This window comes from Monodelphis domestica, chromosome 5 (genome assembly GCF_027887165.1).
Source record: "Monodelphis domestica isolate mMonDom1 chromosome 5, mMonDom1.pri, whole genome shotgun sequence".
NCBI classification, from domain to species: Eukaryota; Metazoa; Chordata; class Mammalia; order Didelphimorphia; family Didelphidae; genus Monodelphis; species Monodelphis domestica.
In genome coordinates this window covers 150,398,445-150,421,512 of record NC_077231.1, presented here as the reverse complement: position 1 = coordinate 150,421,512, position 23,068 = coordinate 150,398,445, and the positions used below count along the sequence as shown (strand labels likewise).

The following is a 23,068-nucleotide window of genomic DNA, read 5'->3' as shown; positions in this document are numbered from 1 at the left end:
ATAATCAAAAAGCTACGGATTCACCTCAGACACTCAGTAACTATATGACCATGGGCAAGTAATCTGCTTTGTGCCTCAATTTCCCCATCTCTAAGAAGATTAAACCCTATGCTCTCTAAGACCCCTTCTAGCTCTCAATTGATGAATCTCTACTCTGGGGCTTTAGATATAACTCTACTGTGCATAGATTTGCTGCCAAAGATATTTCTATCTTCTCTATGTCAAATAGTAGCATACATAATCTTCCCTGCCAGTTATTAATCATGTTACTTGACAAACCATTATACCTCTCTAAATCTTTATTTCTTCATCTGAATAATGAGAATAATATTTGAACTACCTGCAAAACTGTTGTGAACATAAGTAGAATACAAGCCCCTAAAGAGCACGACCTCTTTTATTTTGTCTCAATGACAAGTGGCATACCACAGAGTACTGGGATTTGAGTCAGAAAGACTTCTCTCCGTGAATTCAAATCCCTCCTCAGATGCTAGCTCTGAGATCCTGAACAAAGCACTTAACTTTTTTGACTTTAGTTTCCTCATCCATAAAATGAGTTGAAGAAGGAAATGGCAAATCACTGCAGCATCTTTGCCAAGAAAAACCCAAATGAGCTCACAAAAGTTGGACATGAATGAAAACAACTGAACAACATTCTCCGTGCCTAGTACAGTGTCTGGTTCATAGTCAGAGCTTAAAAATGCTTGTTGGTTGATTGAGTAAATGGGCAGGAAGAGCTCTGTAAGCCATACAGTGTTACATAAATATCATTGTTACTATTATCATTTTCTTCTTTCCCTGGCAATTCTTTTTTATACAAGAAAGTATTTCTGGCCATGAAATTTAAGGCAGTCTCAAGGAAAGTGAAAAAAAAATATCAGGTTTTGTGACCCTCTCACATCACTCTGTAATCTTGTTTCCTAAATTATCTATCCAGTTACCATGACTTAAGTCAGTGAGTCAAGCAAAAGCATTTCATCTAATAACACTGATTCACTGTGGCTGAATCAGGAGACCTCCTGGCTGTGCCAGGAGGGCCTTAATAATCATTTACATTTATATAGCCCTTTAGAGTTTGCAAAACACCCTGCAATAACTCTAGCATGCCTCCCACCTCTTGACAGAGTGGTGATAGACTCATGATGCAGAACAAGACATACATTTTTGGACATGTCCAAAGCAGGAATTTATTTTACTTGACTATGCATATCTGTACAAGGTCTTTCCCTAATCCCCATTGGGAAAAGAGGGGGAAATGAATGCTTATTAATTGAAAAAAAAAGTTCTAAAAAACATAATCTTCTGTCAAGCTCAATTTCAAAAGGGTTAAATTGCTTACCCATTGTCTCATTTTTTTGTCATCATGAGTCATGTTTTATTCTTCATGATGCCATTTGGGGTTTTTTAGACAAAGATACTAGAGTGGTTTGCCATTTCCTTCTCTGACTCATTTGGCAAATGAGGGAACTGAGGCAAACAGGGTTAAAGGACTTGCCCAGGATTATACCATGTCTGAGGAGGAATTTGGACTCAGGAAGAGGACTTGCCCAGGGTCACATAGCAGAGGAGTATTCTTCACTCCATATCTGAAGCTCTATCCACTGTGCCACCTAGCTGCCCTGTCTTCTCACTATAGTAAGTGGTCTCTGAATTCCAACTCCCAGGTTTTTCCACTACATCCCACTGCCTCTAATCCAGATGTTGTGAGGACAGGAACTGGATGGTCGCTAGTCTAATGAAATCGCTCAGTCTTTTGCATGTATGTATCAGATTCCATACTCAGATGTCTCAATTTCCCTCATTTTTATTATGAAGTCTCACTTATACAGACATACCACCTTATACTGGGTCAACAAGTCCAACAATGACATGGGTGCATTTGTAATACACTTTGGGAAGTGTAATACACTATTTGGGAAGAATAGTTCTCAACACTCTGAGAATCATAAATCAAAAAATTGCACTTCTCCTGAGAAGCAAGACAGTCTGATAGAGAGACCCAGACAGATTCAGGAGAGGCTCCAGGTTTACTAGCTGTGTGATCCTGGACAATTCCCTTTACCCACTAAGCCTCTGTTTTCTCCTGAAAAAGATGGGTTATAATATTTGCATCACAGAGTTGTTATGATGAAAATGCTTTGTAAATTTGGGAGTTTTCTGCATGAACGTCAATCAGGAATTATTACACTAGAGTCAAATCCATCAGCTTAGCTTCTGTTTATTTTTCCCAGCCTTACTTCATCCCTTCCATTAGGACTCAAAGTGAACGGTCCTACCCAAGTCTGTACCTTGTACCCTGCCAGGAAGATAGATATTTATCACTTTCTCTTCTGCTTTTATTAGATTTTCAATAGGCAATCAGCACAATGGAAACAGCTCCAGTTTAAAAGAACAAAATACCTCCCTTTACTCCCCTCGGTGAAACATATTGTTCCAGCAGGTGTACCAGAGATGATTCAAAGGTGGTGTATGGCATGGGAATGCCACACTCCAAATAAGGAATTTCTCCCACAGGGGAAATGAATTCAAATGGGATATTGGGTCCTGAAAGAGCAGAGACACTCTATTTCATCCTATTATATATCTGTGACTTAAAGGAACTATCAGTAACAATTGGAGAGGGGGGGGAGGGGAGAGAGATCTTAACAAAGAACAGTCACTCAAGAATGTATTTTAGAAGGGGTCTTCTTAGCTAAAAGCCAAAAGATACACATTCCAATCTGCATACCCAAAACTGATACATACCTTGGACTTGAGCTGCAAAAGCCTCTGAGGATTTGGTGAGGAATCAAGATTTAATAGCAAAGAAGGGAAGAAAGGAGGGCATTTTTTATGCTATTCAGTTCTCACCAGAAATGTTAAATGCCTCTTCCTCATTTGTCTTTTCTTTCCTATCCCCCCTCTCCACACCCCTTCTACACTGCATGTTGCTGTAACTCTGCCATCTGTACACTTTAATGTAAACTACAAAATGAGCAAATAACAATAGCCTCCCTGGGAAAGAGCTGTGGCTGCGGGCAGTGGGGTCATAGCCAAGAGCAGTAAAAACAGAGAATATTGATTTAAGAGAACCAAAGGATTTATTTTGACAGTTTGAGAATAGTTAGTAAATCAGATTAGAGGGACGCTGGTTCAGAAATCAAAACCATACCTGACCTACTCTGGGGAATGCAGCTGAGCAATATGCTGCCTGACTCAATAGGCACCTTGATCCCAAACCATCCTACTACCATCTCCTGGTTTTTTTGTTCTTTTTAAAAATGCTGTTTAATCAATCAATCAACAAGCATTTGTTAAGTACCCGCTATATTCCAGATACAGTGTTAGATGTCAGGGAAGCAAAGACAAGCAAAAAACAGTCTCTGGATGTCCCTCAATTGGGGAATGGCTGAACAAATTGCAGTATATGATGGTGATATATACTACTGTGCTATAGGGAATGATGAACAGGATGATTTCAGAAAAAGCTGGAAAGGCCCCAGGTGAACTGATGCAGAGTGAAATAAGCAGAAACAGGGGATCATTAAACACAGTAACTGAAATACTGTGGGGCAATCAAATGTGATAGACTTTCCTACTAACATCAATACAATGATCCAGGACAATTCTAAGGACTTATGAAAAAAAAGAATGCTATCCAGAGAAAGAGAAAGGACTGTGGGAGTAGAAATGCAGATGAAAACATATGATTTATCACTTGTTTATTTGGATATTTGGGGGAATTTTGGTTTTTAAAGATCACTCTATTACAAAAATAATTAATATGGAAATAGGTTTTGAAAGATGAGACATATATAACTAGAGTAATAGCTTGTCAACTCCAGGAGTGAGGAGAGAAGAGGGGAGGGAGACAACATGAATCATGTAAACTTGGAAATTATGTAAATTTGTTACTGCAATGAAATTAAAGATAATTTTTTTAAAAAATACAGTTCCTGCCTTCAAGGAATCTACTTTCTAGTATTGAAGGAGCAACTCAATCCATATGCAACTTCGAAGATCCCAGTGATTGCAGTGAAAGAAGGAAGTGTGAGAAGAATGGGAAAGATTAAAGGAAATTTCTTCATTGTGGGGCAGGTTTAACTATGGAGGAAAAACTGGGCATGTTCTTAGTTCTCTAAGAATTTCTGACCTTGTGATTTGGGGTTTCACAGATCTGAGGGCTTGTACACTTGAAGTGCCTGTGATTGCTTTGCAATGTCAAGGAAATACAATCTTGTTTCATCATTCCTGGTTTGCAAGACAAAGATGCTCCTCCAAAGGAAGTCCAAAATTTGCTTCCTGTGGCAAATTAATTAGATCATCTGTGGCCATAGAATAAATAGCAAGTTACATCTCTCCCATTCTCCTCCACCTAACATTCTCGGGCAAAGTTCTCATGTTGCAAGGAAGGAAATACATCAATTGAACAGAATAAGATAATGTTGACCGTAAGGGACCAAAGGAACAGACAATCACAAAATCTCAGGGTTGGGAGAGATCGATAGGAGATGGAACAGTGGCTAGTATGCTAGACCTGGAGTCAGGATGATCTGATTCAAATCTTGTCTCAGACAATCAGTAGTTGTGTGATCTTAGGTAAGTCACTCACTCTGTCTCAGTATCCTCAACTCTAAAATAGGAATAATAATAGCACCTACCTTCCAGGGTTGTTGGGAGAAGGTACTTTGTAAGCCTTAAGGCTCTCTGTTATTATTATTATTATTATTACTATTACTATTATCTGTGTCCTCTGTTGCATGTTCAACTAATGGTCATCTAGCCTTTGTTGGAAGTAATCCAGAGAGGGGCACCCCCCTACTTCCAGGTCAGCTATTACAACTTTTGAAGAGCTTTTATTGATATAAACTTTTATCTTATATCACGCTCCTATTTCCCTCTTCTCTCCTGGCTCCTGGTTTTGCCTTCAGAATCAAAGTACAAATTTAACTCCTTTTCTACATGGCAGCTCTTAAAATGACATCCATCCATCAGTCAGTAAGCATTTATTAAGCACCTACTATGTGCACTGTTCTGAGCACTGTGGATACAAAAAGAGGCCAAAACCAGTCTCTGCCTACAATGCTGACTACACTGGGTTGTCATTGAACCAGGAAAGGTTTATGGAAGACAGTTCAGTTTTTCATCTAATGGAACAACAAGGAAATAAATATGCACAAACAAACTGTATCTAAAATAAGTAGGAAATAACTAACAGAAAGAAGACACTACAATTATTAGAGGTTGGGCAAGGCTTCTTATAGAAAATGAGATTCTAGTTGGAACTTGAAGGAAGCTCACAGGCAGGGATGAGGAGAGAGAGCATTCTGAGGACAACAATCAGAGATAATGCCCAGAGCTGAGAGATGGAGGATCTCATTCACAGAACAAGGAGTCCAGTGTCTCATTGGATCAAAGAATATGTGGTGATGAGGAAGAAGACTGGAGGGAATTGATTATGAAAGGCTTTGAATACCAAACAGAGGATGTTATGTTTGATCCTGGAGATGACAGAATCACTGGAGTTTATTCAGTAGGGAGCATGTAGGGTAGGTAACATGGTAACATGTTCTTCCTGAATCTTCCCTTCAAAATATTCCTAATTTTCTCAATTGATATGTCATAAGAAATGTTCTAACTGTCTAGAATACCCTTCTGTAGACACCATTCATCTTACCTTTTTTTTTTAAACTCTTACCTTCCATCAATACTATGTATAGGTTCTAAGGCAGAAGCATGGTAAAGACTGGGCAATGGGGGTTAAGTGACTTGCCCATGGTCACACACCTAGGAAGTGTCAAAGGCCAGACTTGAACAGAGGACCTACTGTCTCTAGGTCTGTCTTTTTATCCACTGAGCCACTTAGCTGCCTGCTCAATGTCCTTAAAATATGGTACCCCAAAATGAGCTTAATACTCCAAATATTGTCTGACATGGACAAAGTGCAACCACTACTATCACCCCTAGTGTTCTGGACCCTCTATCTTCCTATAGCCCAAGATCACATGAGCTTTTTGGTTACCATGAGGTACTATTGACATCTATTGGGTTTGTCATTGAGATCTTGAGATCTTGTTTCACTGAACTTTGAACAGTTGAGATTGAACTCTTGGCTATTGAAGAGTGTGACATCTACCTAGTCTGGAACCTAGTTCCAATTTGAAGATCTACCTACATTTTTGGGAACCTGAAATTGTTGGGTCTTGGTGGGATATCCTTTCATTGCCTAATGGAAAACTTCCTGTAAAACTCAAGCAATGTATAATGCCAAAGAAACTATGTGCACTGATCAAAGTCTTCTTTTGACCTACAGATTTGGAGAACCTTTAATTATCTTCTGTTGCATGTAGTTAGTAAATTTGCTCAAACAAATAGGTTTGAGGCACTATCCTCCAGCCAGCCTATTTAGGATGAACATTTCTAGTTTTTTAAAAGATCTCAAATCTGCTTTTTTGGCTATGGTCATACATGAGATTGACTACTCTTAAAAACACAAACTAGAGAGAAATCTGTAATTCTTCTAGCTACAGATGATTATGATCGTTCTTGCCTCAGAGTGATCTGATTATTTATTTGTTCTTTTTCTTCACAGCTGTGACCTAGTTAATTTTAAGTGGGAAGCAAACCCTGAAATCATTAGAACTTATGCTTGACCTGAAAATCTTGCTCTATTAAATTTTAGGATGTTCTCCATAACAGGAAGTGAAGTTGCCGAGAGCAGACACATTGGAATTTTTTGAGCACTGAGATAAAAAATAGCAAATGCTATTTCTTTATTTTTCTGTGTGGTCAGGGATGGGGTGAAAGAAATGGGACTGGCAACAAAGTGACCAAAGAATGAGTCACAAATTTCTGCATCAAGAATAAAAATCCTTTTTGTTGTAGAATTTCCCATCTTGAACATCTTGTCTCCCATCTGAAAGGACAGTGGAATGAGTGATGACTCAGTGTCCTAGTCTGGCAGCTTTCTGCCTCCCTTTTGAGGAAAAGACCACTGCAAATATCATCTCCCTGAGAAAATGATTTCATTTTGGAATGAAGTGTAGGTGACCAGGGTTCCAATTTCAAACCTCAATGGGTGGATCTATATTGACTACCTAAGGAGAGGACATTGATAGGAAAGGAAAAGGACCTGATCTCTTTTGTTTGGAACTATTCTTTAACTATGATTATTCTTTCTGTGATGGGGAACTCCACATGTGGAAACTTTCTCCGCTAATGCAAAGCCACAAATTGTCTATAATATATAGTCTTAGCAACCTGAAGGAGAGAATGGGAAACCAAGTGATTTGCTAGTGAGAGTCATGAAAGAGGCAGGACTGACTTGGACTTGGCTCCCCCTGATTCCAAAATGAACCTCTATATATTGTACTTGTATGGACTCTTGACAAGCTGGATGTTGTGATATGACAATTGCACAAACATAAAACATATTTTAAGTAATAAATTAATTAAATTATTGTTTTTAATTATTAATTAATAATAAAATTATTAATGAATGAATTAAATTAATTAAATTTAAAAATAAAAATAATTAAATTTAAAATAAATTTAAAAATATTAAATTTTTAAATGATTTGTTTGTTCTTCTTCTTGTCGTCTCAGTGTTCAAGTCCACCACCTTATCCAGTAAAGCAAGTTTCTAGCAATTCCTTTATTTGTCTCAGTTAGAAACTCTCAGATGTGTACAATCCCCTTAGAAATAACCACGCCTTAGATTTAGAATGGATTTTAAATATCATCCAGGTTATTCCAATTCTGAGTAGGAACCAAGTCTTTAACATGAAGTGATCTTCCTACCTTTGCTTGAAGACCCCCAGTTAAAGGGAGTTCATCCTTGTCTGCAATTCCTTAAAGACATGAAATTATTATTATTATTAATTATTATTTAGTTTAAATCTTGTATGCTGGTTTAATAATAATTCAAAGTTGATATTAATTTTATGGTCTTTTTAGGGATTGTGAAGGTTAAAGAGAAAGTAGAAGCGGTACAAGAAAATTATTTAAATAACCATCAACTTTAATTATTAATTGAATAGTTATCAAAAAACAGATTTATTATTTATACATACAGAATTTAAAATTTTCCAGGCAAAACATAGTTTTGTGATCCCTCCACCCCTGCACAAAGATAAAATCCTCAGTAAATTAATAATAGTAATTGTATGTCTTTAAACAGGGATGCAAGAAAACGTCCTAACATTGAGATCTTTAACAAAGATATGGGCTGACTCAAGAGGTAATAAATAAATTGTAGGAATTGGGAAACTTGGGAGAAAGCAGACTTGAGGAAAAGATTTGGTTTCTGAAAAGGCAATTAAGCGATAATCTTATCTATTCCTACTTCTTTTTTTGAACCCTTACTTTCTGTATTAGTAACAACTTTAAAACATAGGAGGAAGGGTTAGGCAAGGTCAGAGAGCTAGTAAGTGTCAGTGAAGATTTGAACCCAGAGCTTTCAGATTCCAGACCTGGTGCTCCATCCATTGTGCAACCTACTTATTCCTCCCTCCATTATTTCTTCATTGTTGTATCTCCTCCTGGTTATAGAGTACAACAGAGCTCAGTGTCCTTGTACTTCATTTGACAGTGTCCTTTGTACTTGACTCTGTTAGACCAAAGTCAGTCATCAGGGATTTAGGACTTCCATCAGTGTAACTACTCCCTCCATCCACAGAAATTGCAACTTCTTGACAACTTAAAAAAAGAATAGTTTTGTGACCAACCTAATAAACTTCATTAAAGTTAGCTAACTTGATCTTTGGAAAACTGGCACGGACAGTCCATTATTAAAATCCTTTCTAGCTTGGTAAGACATGGCCAAGGTTATGGTGAGACTTGAATGAAATGTCAAACACTTTCCAAAGCTTCAAGCCCTATATAAATGCCAATTGTTGTCCTTGTTGGTGATGATTGTATTAGCCAACAGTCATGAGGCCCCCAGCCTGGAGATGATTCCATTCCCTGACCTTCTACTGCTCCTCCTACTGAGCTCAAGCAAGGTTTGTAGAACAATGCAGAGCTGTGCTAGTAAATGTTTAACAACCAGGCTCTGTGGGAGGGAAGAAGGGGGAAAGGATGTATATACAAACTCCTAAATTTAATCTGCATTATTAACATTTAAATTCAGACAATCGATAGGCCATGAATCAAGTCCTGATTTGTAGCTACTTCTGATTAAAGCTGAATTAGGTACACTCCACAGATCTGGTGGGATCGGAATATAGGGTTCAAATTCTAGCTCTGACCCTAACCTGTGAAAGTGGGTAAGTCCCTTAAACTCAGTTTTCTCTTCTGTAAAGGGGGAGATTGGACAAATGTCCTCTGAGGTCCCTTCTAAATCTACATTATGGTCTTGTTTATTTAGTGGCGCATTAGTGGTATCAGTTCTAATTAAAACAGAATCCCTAAACCAGCCAGATGACTTAGAAACCCCAAATTAGCATTATCTATATTGTATTGTATGGGAGATGGGCAGTAAACATTTTTTGCTTCAGTTTCCTCCTCTAAAATGAGCTGAAGAAGGAAATGGCCAAGCACTCCAGTATCTTTACCAAGAAAAGCCCAAAAGAGGTCATGTAGTGACTAAACAAAAAATATTTCCCAATTACACTTCAATCTGGCTCTGCCTCACTGGGGAGTTTTATCTAGTGTATCCCAGCCACTTGGATCTTCTCCAAATGAAGAGAGCAGCTCTTTACAAATATTGGTGCTACTTTTGCCTATGAATTTGGTGTAGCTTTCAAGAATCTAGGCTAGCCTCAATGCCACGATGAGCCATGGCATCAGACCTCCGTGGAAATTAGAATACACTTGCCTCAATTTACTTTTTCCTTATTTGTTTCCTCAAATCAAGGACTAAAGCATGACTTTGTCATCAGAGGCATATTCTCCTCTTATGTAATTGTCAGGCAGATTTCACTAGATATCATCCCTGGTAGGAAGGAATAGCTCATATTACAGGAAGAATTAAAAAAAAAAAACCATCTGGTCTCCAATCTCTCCATCAGCTTCTTTTCTCAGCTACCTCATGGGCAGCTCACTTTCCACTACCAGGAGCACAAAACTAGTTTTGTGATAGGGGACAAAGATGTGACCTCTTGTACTTCATTCTGAGAGTCACGGGGAACAGCCTTATTCTTTGTTGGTGAGTTAATTAGCAAGGAGACTAGTCCCTTTTAAGTAGAATGAAGGCATTATTATAATTGCATTGGGAGAGAGTAACAGAAAGTACCAAATTCTGAAACTTTTCTCCATGAATATTAATTTTCAATTCTGCATCTAGAAGGCTTCCTCTCTGGTCCAAGTTTATCTGATAAGGAAAAAATTATTTTTATGGTAAATCAAATAAGGTCAATCTAATTTTCTTTGCAAATTTTTAGATTCTTTCACAGCCTGAGTGGATTAACATTTAGTTTTGTTTAAATTGTAGATTGTATTTTTTTCTTTAATCATCTGTTTCCCAGGCTCTTAGGGCTGCTTCTCTGTCTTCAGTTGCCTTGATTCAGAGAAAGATGAAATTAAAATAGTAACCATTTACAAATACTGGAGTTTACTGGGTCTGGTTAGCAAGCAACTCTGATGTATATGACATTTGGTCATTTTCAACAGTCAGCAGGACTTGGGGATGATCCAGTAGGTCAATCAAAGAGCATTGACTAAGGATCTACTATGTGCCAGATATAAATATGGAAAAGGCTAAGGCCATTCTTCCAGGATCCACTGTCTTCTCTGCCTATTCACCTCCTTCTCTAGTCCAGTGTTCCTGCTTACTTGCTTCCACCTATAAATTCACCACACATGGGGATTAGCTCTTTGCTCATAGCAGGTATAAAATAAAAATGTTTATTGATTGAGACAAAGAGTTGCTTTTGTGTTCTAGCTTTTCTTGGCACTGGTGCCTTGCATGTTCCTTTCCATCTATTTTGTCCTATCCCATTAAGTCCTGTGATCCTCTGGACTTCTATCCAGATAGCCACCCTGATGTCCTCCTGGTTCCTGTCTATCTACAAGACTTCTGATCAATTCCTTGCTTTGATTTTGGAGCATTTCTATATGTCTTGACTTTTGTTTGCCTGCCAAGGTCTATTGCTTCTCCCTGATTGATGTTGGATTCACAGATGTTTCTAGGATCCTCATTACAAGCCTAGTATTTAAGAATTCCTCTCCTAGACCCGGATGTGCTTCTGCTTGTCCCCAGCCTAACCATCCCATACCCATATACCAATGCTCCACAGGGTTGCCTGTAGTTAAGCCAGTTTAAATAGTTCACCCACACAGAACCTCAGATCAGAACTCACATGATTTTGTCCAAGTGAACTCTTTAGAAGGAAGCTCAGGCCAAAACTCTTAAACTAACAGTTTATAAATTATGAAAATTGTTCTTAAGAAGGCCTGGTTTTTAACAAGTTTTCCCATCTGCATCTATTTTGACTTGAGGGGGAAAAAATGCAAGGATCTTGAGGAACCAGGTCACTCCAGGGTGAGTTTGCTTTGTCCTTTGGACTTAGTGTACAATGGGGAGGTTTGGGAGTGGACTGACAGTACCTTAGCCTAGAGTTTCTTTTTTTTTTCCTACTTTTTTTTACTTAGTAACCACTATTATCACCAAAAAAACTTGAAATAAACAAATGTATAAAAAAAGATGTGCAAAACCACAAATTTTACATTTGTTTATAATTTGTTTAAAAATATATAAATTGTATATTTGTGCTAATATAGACATCCTCTGCTTTTGAGTTCCCTTTGGATTGGTTTTCCTTTGATACATTTTTTCTTTTGATTTTGTGACTTTTTTTTTAACCCTTACCTTCCATCTCAGAATCAATACTGTGTATTGGTTCCAAGGCAGAAGAGTGGTAAAGGCTAGGCAATGGGGGTTAAGTGACTTGCCCAGGGTCACACAGCTAGGAGGTGTTGGAGGTCACATTTGAACCTAGGACCTCCCATCTCTAGGCCTGGCTCTTAATCCACTGAGCTACCTATTCTAGAGTTTCAGTAAGCATTCTGCCCAATGCTGGAGATCTATGCTAGGATTCAGTTAAATGTAGTGAACTTGAATAGATTATTTCTCTTCCCTAAAACTTCTTTTCCTCCTCTTTAGTGTTTCTTCCATTAATGCCTTGCCCTGATGCCTCATCCTGGCATGGAAGAAGCATGCTCCTTGAAAGCTCTGTCAGTAGAGCACAATCTCTAGCATGACCTACCAAGTTGACTTCCATACCAGTTGGCAACAGACCATATTTAGGTTTTCTAAGGACTGGCAAAGCAAAGATTATAGAGGATCATCACCAGAGTGTTGGCTGTCAAATGACTTTTCTCCTTACAACAGCTCATTAAGGGAATTATAAAATATGGAGAAATTATAATTATAAATCTGCAAACCTGGACGGGGTACCTCTCCTGATGAAATCCGCCCATTTCAGTCAGTTTTCAGTTGTCTGTCTCTTTGTGACCCCACTTGATGTTTTCTTGGCAAAGATACAGAACCGGTTTCCTATTTTCCTTTTCCAGGTCAATTTATGGGCAAGGAAACTGAGGCCAATGGGGTTAAGTGACTTGCCAGGGTCACAGCTATTAAATGTCTGTGGCCAAGTTTGAACTGAGAAAGATGAATCTTCCTGACTCCAGACCAAGTGCTTGATCCACTGTGCCACCCAGCTGCCCTTTTTTTTTTTTTTAAACCTTTACCTTCTGTCTTGGAGTCAATACTGTGTATTCCCTCACAATCCTGGAAATATACAAACAAACATGGAGGAGAGTATCATGACGTTGACCAACAAGGAATCTAGAAAAAAGAAAATACATTTTAAATCACTGAAGACATTTAATTAGATATTTTTGATTTCTTTTAGGTCTTGAGAACCTGGGTGGCCAAGTGTTTATTTTTGAGACTGAGGGAATTGGATAATGAAATCACTTTTATGACCATAGGATCAGTTTGGCTAATAGTTGTAGACCTTTGGGGAGTGTTTCTAAACATAGATCTTGGCCTGCTGCTCTGATGATTACTCCAGAGAGCAATTCCTACTTCTTCTTGTACTTTCCCAGGGACCTAAAATATTTTTATATACTGGACCAGCAGGACTTTATTTTCATTATGCTTCACTCTCCAAAAGATGAAAGTCATGATTTCATCCTTCCTCTCTCTTTTGTTTTTATCATCATGTCTTTTGAATTCTCTGGTTCAGAAATGATGATGACTCTTTGGGTGTCACATCAGGATGCTATCCAGACCCAGATAGAAATTTAGTGCATTGGGGTCAGCATTGCAGGGTTGCAAGCTTTTAAAGATTTTTCTGGTCCAAGATTTGCCCAATAAACACTCCCCAACAACAGTATCCTCTTTCTTCCCAGGACCCTAGAAATGATGTTTTTGAGGAGGTAGTTTCACAAAGCCTAAGGCTTTCCCCCGGTAGGATGTTACAGACTGAGGTTTGGCTGGAGAATGAATAAGGAAGGGGAAATCAGGTCTTCAGTCTCATCTGCATCATAGATGCCATACTTCTGCGGAGGAAGTCTTTAAAAATAGAGTATCAGAAATAAGCTAGAAGCCTTTCTATTAAGATCAGGAGTGAAACAAGGATGCCTTGTATCACCAATATTGTTCACTATTGTACTAGAAATGCTAGCAATAGCAATAAGAGAAGAAAAAATACATTGAAAAGGGCAGCTAAGTGACTGTAGAGCCAGGACTGTAGATAAGAAGTCCTAGGTTCAAATCCGTTTGCAAACACTTCTTGGCTGTATGATCCTGTGTAAGTCATTTAACTCTAATCGCCTAACCCTTACCTCTCTTCTGCCTTGGAACCAATACTTAGTATCAATTCTAAGACAAAAGGTAAGGATTTGTTTTTTAATCAAAGGAATCAGAATGGGCAACATGGTAATAAAATCACTTCTGTTTTGCAGATGACAAAATGATATACTTGGAAAATCCTAGCGATTCAACTAAAAAGCTAGTTGAAATAATTAATAATCTTAGCAAAGTAGCTGGATAGAAAATAAACCTCATAAATCATCCACATTCTACATTTCACCGACAAAGCCCTGCCAGAAGAGATAGTAAGATATATTTCACTTAAAATAACCATAGACTATATAAAAGAACTGGAAATATTCCTGCTAAGACAAACCCAGGAACCACATGAGCATAATTATATACAAATAAAATCAGATTTAAATAACTGGAGAAATATTAATTATCCATGGGTGGGCCAAGTCAATATAATAAAAATGACAATTCTGTCTAAATTAATCTGCTTATTCAGTGCCATCCCAATTAAACAAAAAAAATGAGCTACTAAAAATAATAACAATCTGTTTGGAAGAACAAAAGGTCAAGAATATTGGAGGAATTAATGAAAAAAAAATGTAAAGGAAGGAAGCCTAAGCAGTACCGGATTTTCAGTTACATTATAAAGCAATAATTATCGAAACTATCTGGTACTAGCTAAGAAATAGAATGGTGGATCAGTGGAATAGATAAGATACACAGTACATAATAATAAATAATTATAGTAATATATTTGATAAATGTCAAGATTTAAGCTTTGGGTAGAAAAGTTCACTGTTAAAACATTATTGGGAATGCAAGGCATTGAAGTGACTCAATGAGGTTAAAAAATTGTTGGGAAAACTGTAAATCAGTCTGGCAGAACTTAGTTATAAACCAATATCTTACACTAAGTTAAGGTCAAAATGAATACATGGACCATATTAACTTTCATATTTATGTATGGGAGGAGAATTTATGAATAAATAGGAGATAGACAGTATTGTGAGATAAAAAATTAAATTTAAAAGGGTTTGTTCAAATAAAATCAATGTTGTCAAAATGAGAAGAAAAGCAGAAAATTGGGGGGAGGTATAGATAATTTCTCTGCAAAAGACCTTATGCCTCAACTATATAGAGAGCTCTGTCAAATTTATAAGAATATATCATTCTCCAATTGGTCAAAGGATATGAATCAGCAGTTTTTGGAAGAAAATATCATAAGTTATATATAGTCATGTGAAAAATGCTCTAAATAATTACTGATTAGAGAAATGTAAATTTAAATAACTTTGAAATACATCTCACATTTATCGGCTAAAACGATAGAAGAGGAAAATGAAAAATGTTGGGGATATGGAGAAATTGGAATACTTATATACTGTTGGTGGAACTGTGAAATGATCCAAACATTTTGAAGAGGAATCTAGAATTATGATCAAAGAGTTATAAGATTGTATACTCTTTCACTCAGTAACACCATTATTAGGTCTGTTTCCCAAGGTGATCAGGAAAAAAAGGAAAAGAACTTATATGTTCTTAAATATTTATAGCAGCTCTCTTTGTTGTGCCAAAGAATTGGAAATTGAGGAGATATCCATTGATTGAGGAATGCCCGATTTAGTTGTGGAATATGATTGTGATAGACTACAACTGTATAATAAGAAAAGATGAGCAGTTTAAGGTTTTAATAAAACATGGAAAAATTTGGCAGTGTGTCAACAAGCAGAACCAAGTATACATTAATAGCACTATTGTTCAGAGTTGAATGACTAAGCTATTCTGAGTAATATTTCAAGTTACAAAGGACTTTTAAAGGAAGATGCTATCTACCTCTAGAAAACAAATTAATATATGAAAGTACATATTGTATGGCTTTCACATATATATGTCAAATATTTGCCTTCTCTAGTGCAAGATTGAGAGGAAGGCAGGGAAACAGCTTGGAACCAAAAACAGGTCCAAAAAAATTTTTTTAATTTTATTTAATCAACTAATATAGAATATTTTTCCATGATTCCATGATTCATGTCCTTTCCCTCCTCTCCTCTCTCCCCACTTCCTGAGCCAAGGAGCAATTCCACTTTGTTTTTTGTTTTTTACATGTCAAAAAATTTTTTTCAGAAAAATCTAAATAGCAGTAACCCTTTGGCTAAAAGAAGAGGATCAATTCCCCCACATTGCATTCTGGGCCCGTTGCCAACTTTTATCCTACCTGAGGAAAAGCTGATGCTACAGAAACAATATTAAGAAAACAAAATAAAACTTGGAGAATGTCTTAAATAAAATTTAAATATTGTCTTTCAAAAAACAAAGTTTTAGACTTTGCAATATCCTGGCACCTTATGGTTTGTTGTTCATTGAAAGTTTGAAAACAAGAGATAGTTATTTTCATAAAACAGAGAGCAAAAATAAAGACCTAAATGTGCAGTGAATTTAAATCCAGGTTTTGGGTCCTTTGTATGGCTACAGGGGATCCCCAGAGGTAGGGGGTGGGTGGTTGGAGGGTAGAGTCAAGAACAAAAACGGTCCAGATGTGACCCAGAAACAAGCTACATCTAATAAATATGTACTAAGTCTTCTCTCTGCATTCTACCCCAAAATGTTGTTTTTAACAATTTCTTGAGGGATTTAACTCCCTTTTTTCTAACTGGTTATGGATTCCTTAGTTTTTCCAGAGGCTTTTGAACAATGTTAAGGAACTCTTCTCTTATAACTCTTTTGGGGCCCCAAGTGAGCTTTGGATAAAGGCCCTATAATTGATTAATTTTGTAGTTTAACTCTTGACTTTGGGCTGTAATAGGTTTGGGTTTTAATGGTAAAGTGATCACCTTTTACCTTTAGGACTCATTCACAATGCAATAAATTCATCCCAGAAGACTTGAAAAAAAAAAAAGACTATGCGTTCAAGTAGCACCCTTTGGCCCATTGGCGGAGTGTGGGAGTTCTGTAGTCAATGTTATGCCTGACATTTTTTAAAAATAGATGGCAGGAAATAATCATCGAATAATTACAAGGGACTCTGAATATAATTGTCTATTGCTCAGTGTATGTGTATGTACATATAATATAAATATATATTTCCCAGAGTTATGTACTAGTATTCCTGGGTATTTATGTACTCTACACATTGATAATTGTAAAATATATCATGTTCAACTTAGAGCTTTTCAAAGCCTATTCAAGGCACTAATGAGGTCTTAAAACATTCCCAGAGCCATGACAAAAACAGTGAACGAGGGCCTGAGAACAGGGACAAGAAGCACATATTGGGAGAAAGGCAAATGGGCCAGAATAAAGGAAAATGAGGTGAATAATACCTAAAGACTATACCCGCCTGGGAAGCTGAACATTTGCCTAATATTATCATAGGCTTCTGAGGAATATTTTCCATGATACAGTATCAAATTGTGTAAAAGTTAAGATATATATGGCGATGCAGTGAATTGAGTGGATAGAGAATCAGGGAGATTCTTTTGAGTTCAAATCTGACCTTAGACATTTACTACTCACAGTTGTGTGACCTTGGGCAAGTCACTTAATCCTATTTGCCTCAGTTTCCTCATCTGTAAAATGAGCTGGAGAAGTAAATGGCGAATTGCTCCAATGTCTTTGACAAGAAAATCCCAAGTAGGATCATAAGGAGTTGAAAGTAATTGAACTATATATGCTTTGTCTTCAGATCTTCTCACCTGCCCTGCTCCAAGCCCCAGAAAGAAGCAGTAGTATGCCTTTATGACTCTTTCTACATTCTGAAAGTAACTAATTTAGAGTTTATGATAATTGGGTGGATAAGTCATTCTAGGGAACATTTATATTAAGGGTAGTAGAGATATGTTGGGATGAGATGTGTTGGATGTGTTAGGATTAAGCTAGCATTCCATAATCATTTAATGTCTTGTCTCTTTCCCTTCCCTTGAAGGTCAGACATTCTCTTACTCCAATAATCATCCTGAATTGCTACCTCTCAATTCCAGAAACTGTTCATTAGCTTCTCTTCCCATTCAAAAAACTAAGGAACCATGGTTTTTATTTCTAACAGCATGTAGGAAATCAGTTCTCAAACTGTTCTCTGGACCCTTTTAACATTCATTAAAATGAAAGTTTTTGCATATATGGATTATGGCTACTGATATTTTTACCATATAAGAAATCAAAACAGATACATTTTTAAACATTTATTTTTAAACATTTAAATATTTTATTTATTGCTAAACTATAATATTTATAGGGGAAAATGGGGAGATATGAAGAACAGGGGGGATATGGAAGTGATGTTGAATTTTTCTGGTTTTACATGGGAGCAGTGGAACCATGAGTCTTTTCCTGCAATTTTTATAGCTGTTGGCGTAGTAAGCAATACTTCATGTTTATTTATTGCTAAACCCATTACATGTTAATATAAATAACACATTTTATTAAAAAATAGCTATTTTCCCATCAAAAACATTTGTGAGGAGTGGCATAATTTTGCAATATTTTTGCAATCTCTTTGATGTATCACTTAATGGAAGAGAGTTGAATTCTCATGTATATTCCTGCATTCAGTCTGTTGGGATATGTTGTTTTGGCTGAAGTTTGTAAAGAAAATCTGACCATATAGAAATGTAGTTGGAAAATTGAGGTATATTTCAATAGGTACTTAATGTCTTAGTATCAACACAAAAATTATTTTAGCCTCAAAGACCCCTTTAAAGAATCTCAGAGACTTTGGAAAACTGCTGATTTAGGGGCAAGACCATTGAATTTGGAATCAGAGGACAGATTCAAAATCTGAGTATCTATGTGACCATTGACACATCACTTCTATTTGGGCCTCAGTTTCCTCATCTGTTAAATACCCAAATTGGACTGAATGACTCCTAAAACCTTTTGTTGCTAGAAATCTATGAACCTATTTCTCTGTATAACTTTCCAGAGCAAATAGTAGATGATTAATGAATGTTAACTAATTGACCCAGTCCTTGTATTTTTGGGTTTCAAGGAAAATGTTTTCAATATCAGCCATTAGAAAACAATCTCCTTGAACACAAAGAGATTTTTACCTCGAGCATCTATATAACAGTCTGTTGATTAGCATAAACTATGTCTTTTGGTGTCCTTGGTTTGTTTTGTTTTTATCCTTCCATATATTCTATCTCTCAGCTTCTAGAGAAGTAGATGGTTTATAGAATTTGATCTTCCAAGTGTGATGATGAAAGGATAAAGAGAATAAAAAGTGTTTGGGTAGGGAAAGGCAGATGTCAAGTCACTGTTATGCCCAAAGAACACTGGACTTGGAGTAAGAAGCCCAGGGTCCTTGTCCTAGGACAGTTACAACTAATTTTTTTTTAGCTTGGATATACCACTTAACCTCTCTATCACAGGTATGCCTACAGAACATGAGCCATTGCTTACATTAGGATTGGAGTATAAGGGGATGGGAAAGACGAATGGTAATGAGAGCTCAGCCCATATTCTAGGTGCTATGCCTACCAAATTGAATCAGATGTAGCTGTAAGACCCTGAGCAAGTCATTTAGCCTCTGTTTGCCTCAGTTTCCTCAACTGCTAAATTGGAAAACTAATTGTACCTACCTCCATGGGTTGTGTGTTCAACACATAGTAGCTGCTTAACAAATGGTTATTTCCTTGTTTCCTTCTTTTCTTTTGTTATCTTCCTCCCTCCCTCTGCTCTCTCTTCCCCCCTTTCCCTTCCCTACATATTCTAACTTTCTCTTCCTTTCTTTCCTTTCTTCTTCACCACACTGCAGAAGTTGGTTGAAATAACACCTGTGAAATACTCTGAAAATTAGAAAGCTCCTTATAAGTACAAGTTCTCATTGTTTACACACATTGTTTACACACCTACCCTGGTCAAATGTCTCTTTTAATCGCCCTATGGAAATTTATCTCAGTAAATCATCTATCTTTGGGTCTGTAGCAAAGGAAGGAATTCAAGTGTCCTGACTTTGCCCTGGATAATGCAGCAATGTCTTTGTCACAGATGTGAAACCACTCTTAACATGCATATGCATGGGAGCATGTAAAATTTCCAGAAATCCAATCAGAGAGGGTCCTTCCTCTTTAGGAACTTCAAATTTGAGTAGACAAAGAATCCCTTTAGAGAGCTTTCCCATTCTGCAAAAATCATGAAAATTCCAAATGAGTTTGAACTCTTTTGTCCTTAGAAATAAGTGCATTTTGTATTCAGTCAAAAATTTTAAAAAGTTTATTAAAGCACCTTTAGACTTAAAGGCACTCCCAAGTAACTGTTCCAGTCTATTAGCTAAATACATATTTAAATTGGCTTTTTTGAAAGTCATATTATTTAATCAATAGAGTGAAACATCTCCTTTAGCAACATCCCGATCTGTCCCATAATTACATGCTTCCTGATAGGAGCCTGGTTCACAGCCAAAATTCTCTAGAGCATGTATGGAATGAGCTCAGGGCACACATGCAGTAGCTAACTGTACTTTATCATCTATTTGTTTTTCCTTGAGAATACCAAAGCAGTTAGCTAATGTTAATAGACCACATTCTATTTGTCTTTTGCTTTAGCAAAAGCTGAAAAAAAAATTAATTCTATGAAAGTAGTCTTTGAATTTATGGGGAATTTGTAAATAACTAAAATTCATATTTGTTTTTCTTTTTAAAACTAAAATGAATCATGGGGTTTCAGGGAAATGTAATTTATATATATATATATATATAATGCATAATGCTAAGGCTATACGTGGTAGTTTTAGCCCTGGGCCAGTGTTTTATCACCAAATGATATAGTTCTCTAATATGGATTTGATAGTGGAAATAACATTTGTTTCTTAATTTAATTATGTAGAAGAACATGGAAAGTGTAGAAACACCAGAAGAGAGAGAAAGACATTCTCCAACTGAGAGGCATTCTTTAAAAATCTTACCTATAGTCTTGAACAATGACACATGTAAAATCCAGTGGAATTGCTTGTTGGCTACAGAGGGGAGGAAGGAGGGGAGAGAAAGAACATGAATCATGTAATCATGGGAAAATCTAAATTAATTTAAAAATTTCAAATAAATTAAAAATAAAAATCATACCTATAATTTCATAATAGCCTTAGATATTAGCATCTAAAGTTGGAGCAAACCTTACCATGTAGTCCAACCATCTCATTTTATAGATGAGTAAACTGAGACCTAGGGAAACTAGGTGAGTTATCCAAGTCACAGAGATATCAAAGTACCTAAAGAAGAAGAATTTGAATCTTGAGCTTCTATTCCCAAAGCCAGGATCTTCTCTGTGTCCCTTCACTAATTATCAGGGAATGTCATTGATATGATAGCATCCCCTCTTGAAAAATGCATGTGAAGTCTGAGACACAGAGACAGAGCAAAGAATGTGCAGAAGGCTAAATTATGTCTCATAAACATACTTGGGAAAACATTATGAGTTTTTTATGACTCTATATTCATTCAAAATGAGAGCATGAAGAAGCAATTAACCCCTCTATTACTTTTTCCCCCCTCAGGATATGGCTTATTGTTTTTTTGGTCTTTCAGGCATATCCCTTTTTATATCCCAAGCTAGGTAGTCCACTGGCAGAATGCAGATTTTTTTGTCTTTTTTTTTTATTGCAACATATTATGGGATAGTTTCCATTCCCCACAGATCAAAGCTCTAACATATAGGACTTGGATGAAGCACTTCTGAAGCTTGGTAAAACCATATAAAATAACCTGTAATTGTAATCACAAACAACTACCACATGCTTGGCTTCATGGAGCCAAGAGTTTTACTGAGCTTTCTTTCATGGGTTGCATGGATGTGTCCTATCCTCTCAAACAAATAAGTGATCCTGTCCTCTCAGATAATGAAAAGGGTTGTCTGAAAACAGCCTGCAAAGGAAAGTGGGGCCTGTGATGCCTCTCCCACCTTTTTGCCACCTCCCTTTAAAGTCTTTCAATAACATTTCCTGGAGTCCATTCCATACAAACCCAAACTTGCAAAGTATCTAAAGAATACACTTCTGTTTTTGCTAAATCACACATGGTGCCTCCTGAGGCTGGAGACTGGGAGGGAGACTGGCTTTCTTATAATTTAAACATGATTTTGTCAATGCCAAAACAGCCTTAGGTTGCTGAATTTGAAAGGGTTAAGTAAAGACATGGAATGTCTTGGGAATGTTGGCAGAGAGAGACAGCAGTTTTGTTTTTGCTTTTTCCCCCCTTCTTCCCCTCTGCTTTTTCCCCTTGGATAGAATCCCAGCACTTTGAAAACTTAGTGATGCTTTGGGATTTGAGCTCTTTTCTAGGTTCCGCTGTGGCCAGCTGAGAAGTCAGCTTAAAAGTAAGCATCAGTCTTCCACAAGGGAGGGATGTGTGACTATCTGCTCCCTAGAAGAGGATACTTTCACCTTGTCTTGGGGAATTCCCAGGGGTAAGGAAAAGCATCTTGATTTAGGAAAGTCATTCCATAACCCCTGAGGGAAAACAGTCCCTGAAGATTAGTGGCAGTAAGGAGGAGGAGGAGGAGGAGGAGGAGGAGGAGGAGGAGGAGGAGGAGGGTTAAAGGTTAAGGAAGAAGGAGCTAAGTTTATTTTGGCAGCATTTTTTTTTTTACTTTTTGATTAAAACACTGTGACATTTGAACCTTGTGGTTCTAAGAAGTCCAGGCAGCTAGTTTTTTGCTTGGGACCAGAGAAGGGTACAGCCGGGTACGTAGCTGGCATGGCGGCTGTACTCTTTGGTTTTGAAGACCTTTTATATAGCTGGGACAGCCTGGTGTGGAACTTGACTGCCAGGGCACTAAGGACCTGCCGAGCTGGAAACCTTCGAGTCTTGCAACTGATGTTGAAACCATGGTGCATCTCCAGGGCTGTTTACCAGGTGGGATTTGTCTGTCTATCTTCTAACATTTCTTCTTAACATCAAAAGATGGGAGGGAGGCTGAAGGGAAGGTGGGGAGAGAGACAGAGACAGAGAGAGACAGTCAGAGAGAGAGACAGAGAGAGTCAGAGACAGAGACACAAAGAGGAGGAAGAGGGGAGAGAGAGAGAAAGAGAGAGAGAGAGAGAGAGACAAAGGAGCTGTTATTTTTACCAAGTCTAGGTGGTGTCCAGGCAGTATTGGCTTAGTGAATTAAGAACTAGTCTTAGAGACAAGAAGATCTGGTTTCAAATGCTCCTTCTGAGACATATTGGGAATAAGACCCTGAGCAAGTCACTTAACTCTTAGGGCCTTAGGCAATTAAGACTCCAAGACAATGAGTTACAAAGAGGGTGCCAGCTTGCCTTAATAGAGGGAGTTTCTCTAAATTAGTGAAATCATACTCCTAATCCTCTATCTCTAGGAGAAG

General features: G+C 37.3%; 1 protein-coding gene across 6 annotated transcripts in view; it reads left to right on the top strand.

The window, feature by feature from the left end:
* FRMD4A (FERM domain containing 4A) overlaps positions 1-23,068 on the top strand; it is a 743,442-nt gene that overhangs the window by 390,564 nt on the left and 329,810 nt on the right. Inside the window, exon 1 of one of the 6 annotated variants that reach the window (XM_007503980.3) lies at positions 22,373-22,599. The exons of 4 other annotated variants lie outside the window; for them this stretch is intronic. In XM_007503980.3, coding sequence (XP_007504042.1) covers positions 22,441-22,599 — 159 coding nt within the window. In that variant the 5' untranslated portion in view covers positions 22,373-22,440. Of the gene's footprint in view, positions 1-22,372; positions 22,600-23,068 lie in introns of those variants that run through there. One more of the 6 variants, XM_001368682.4, reaches the window with a different exon arrangement.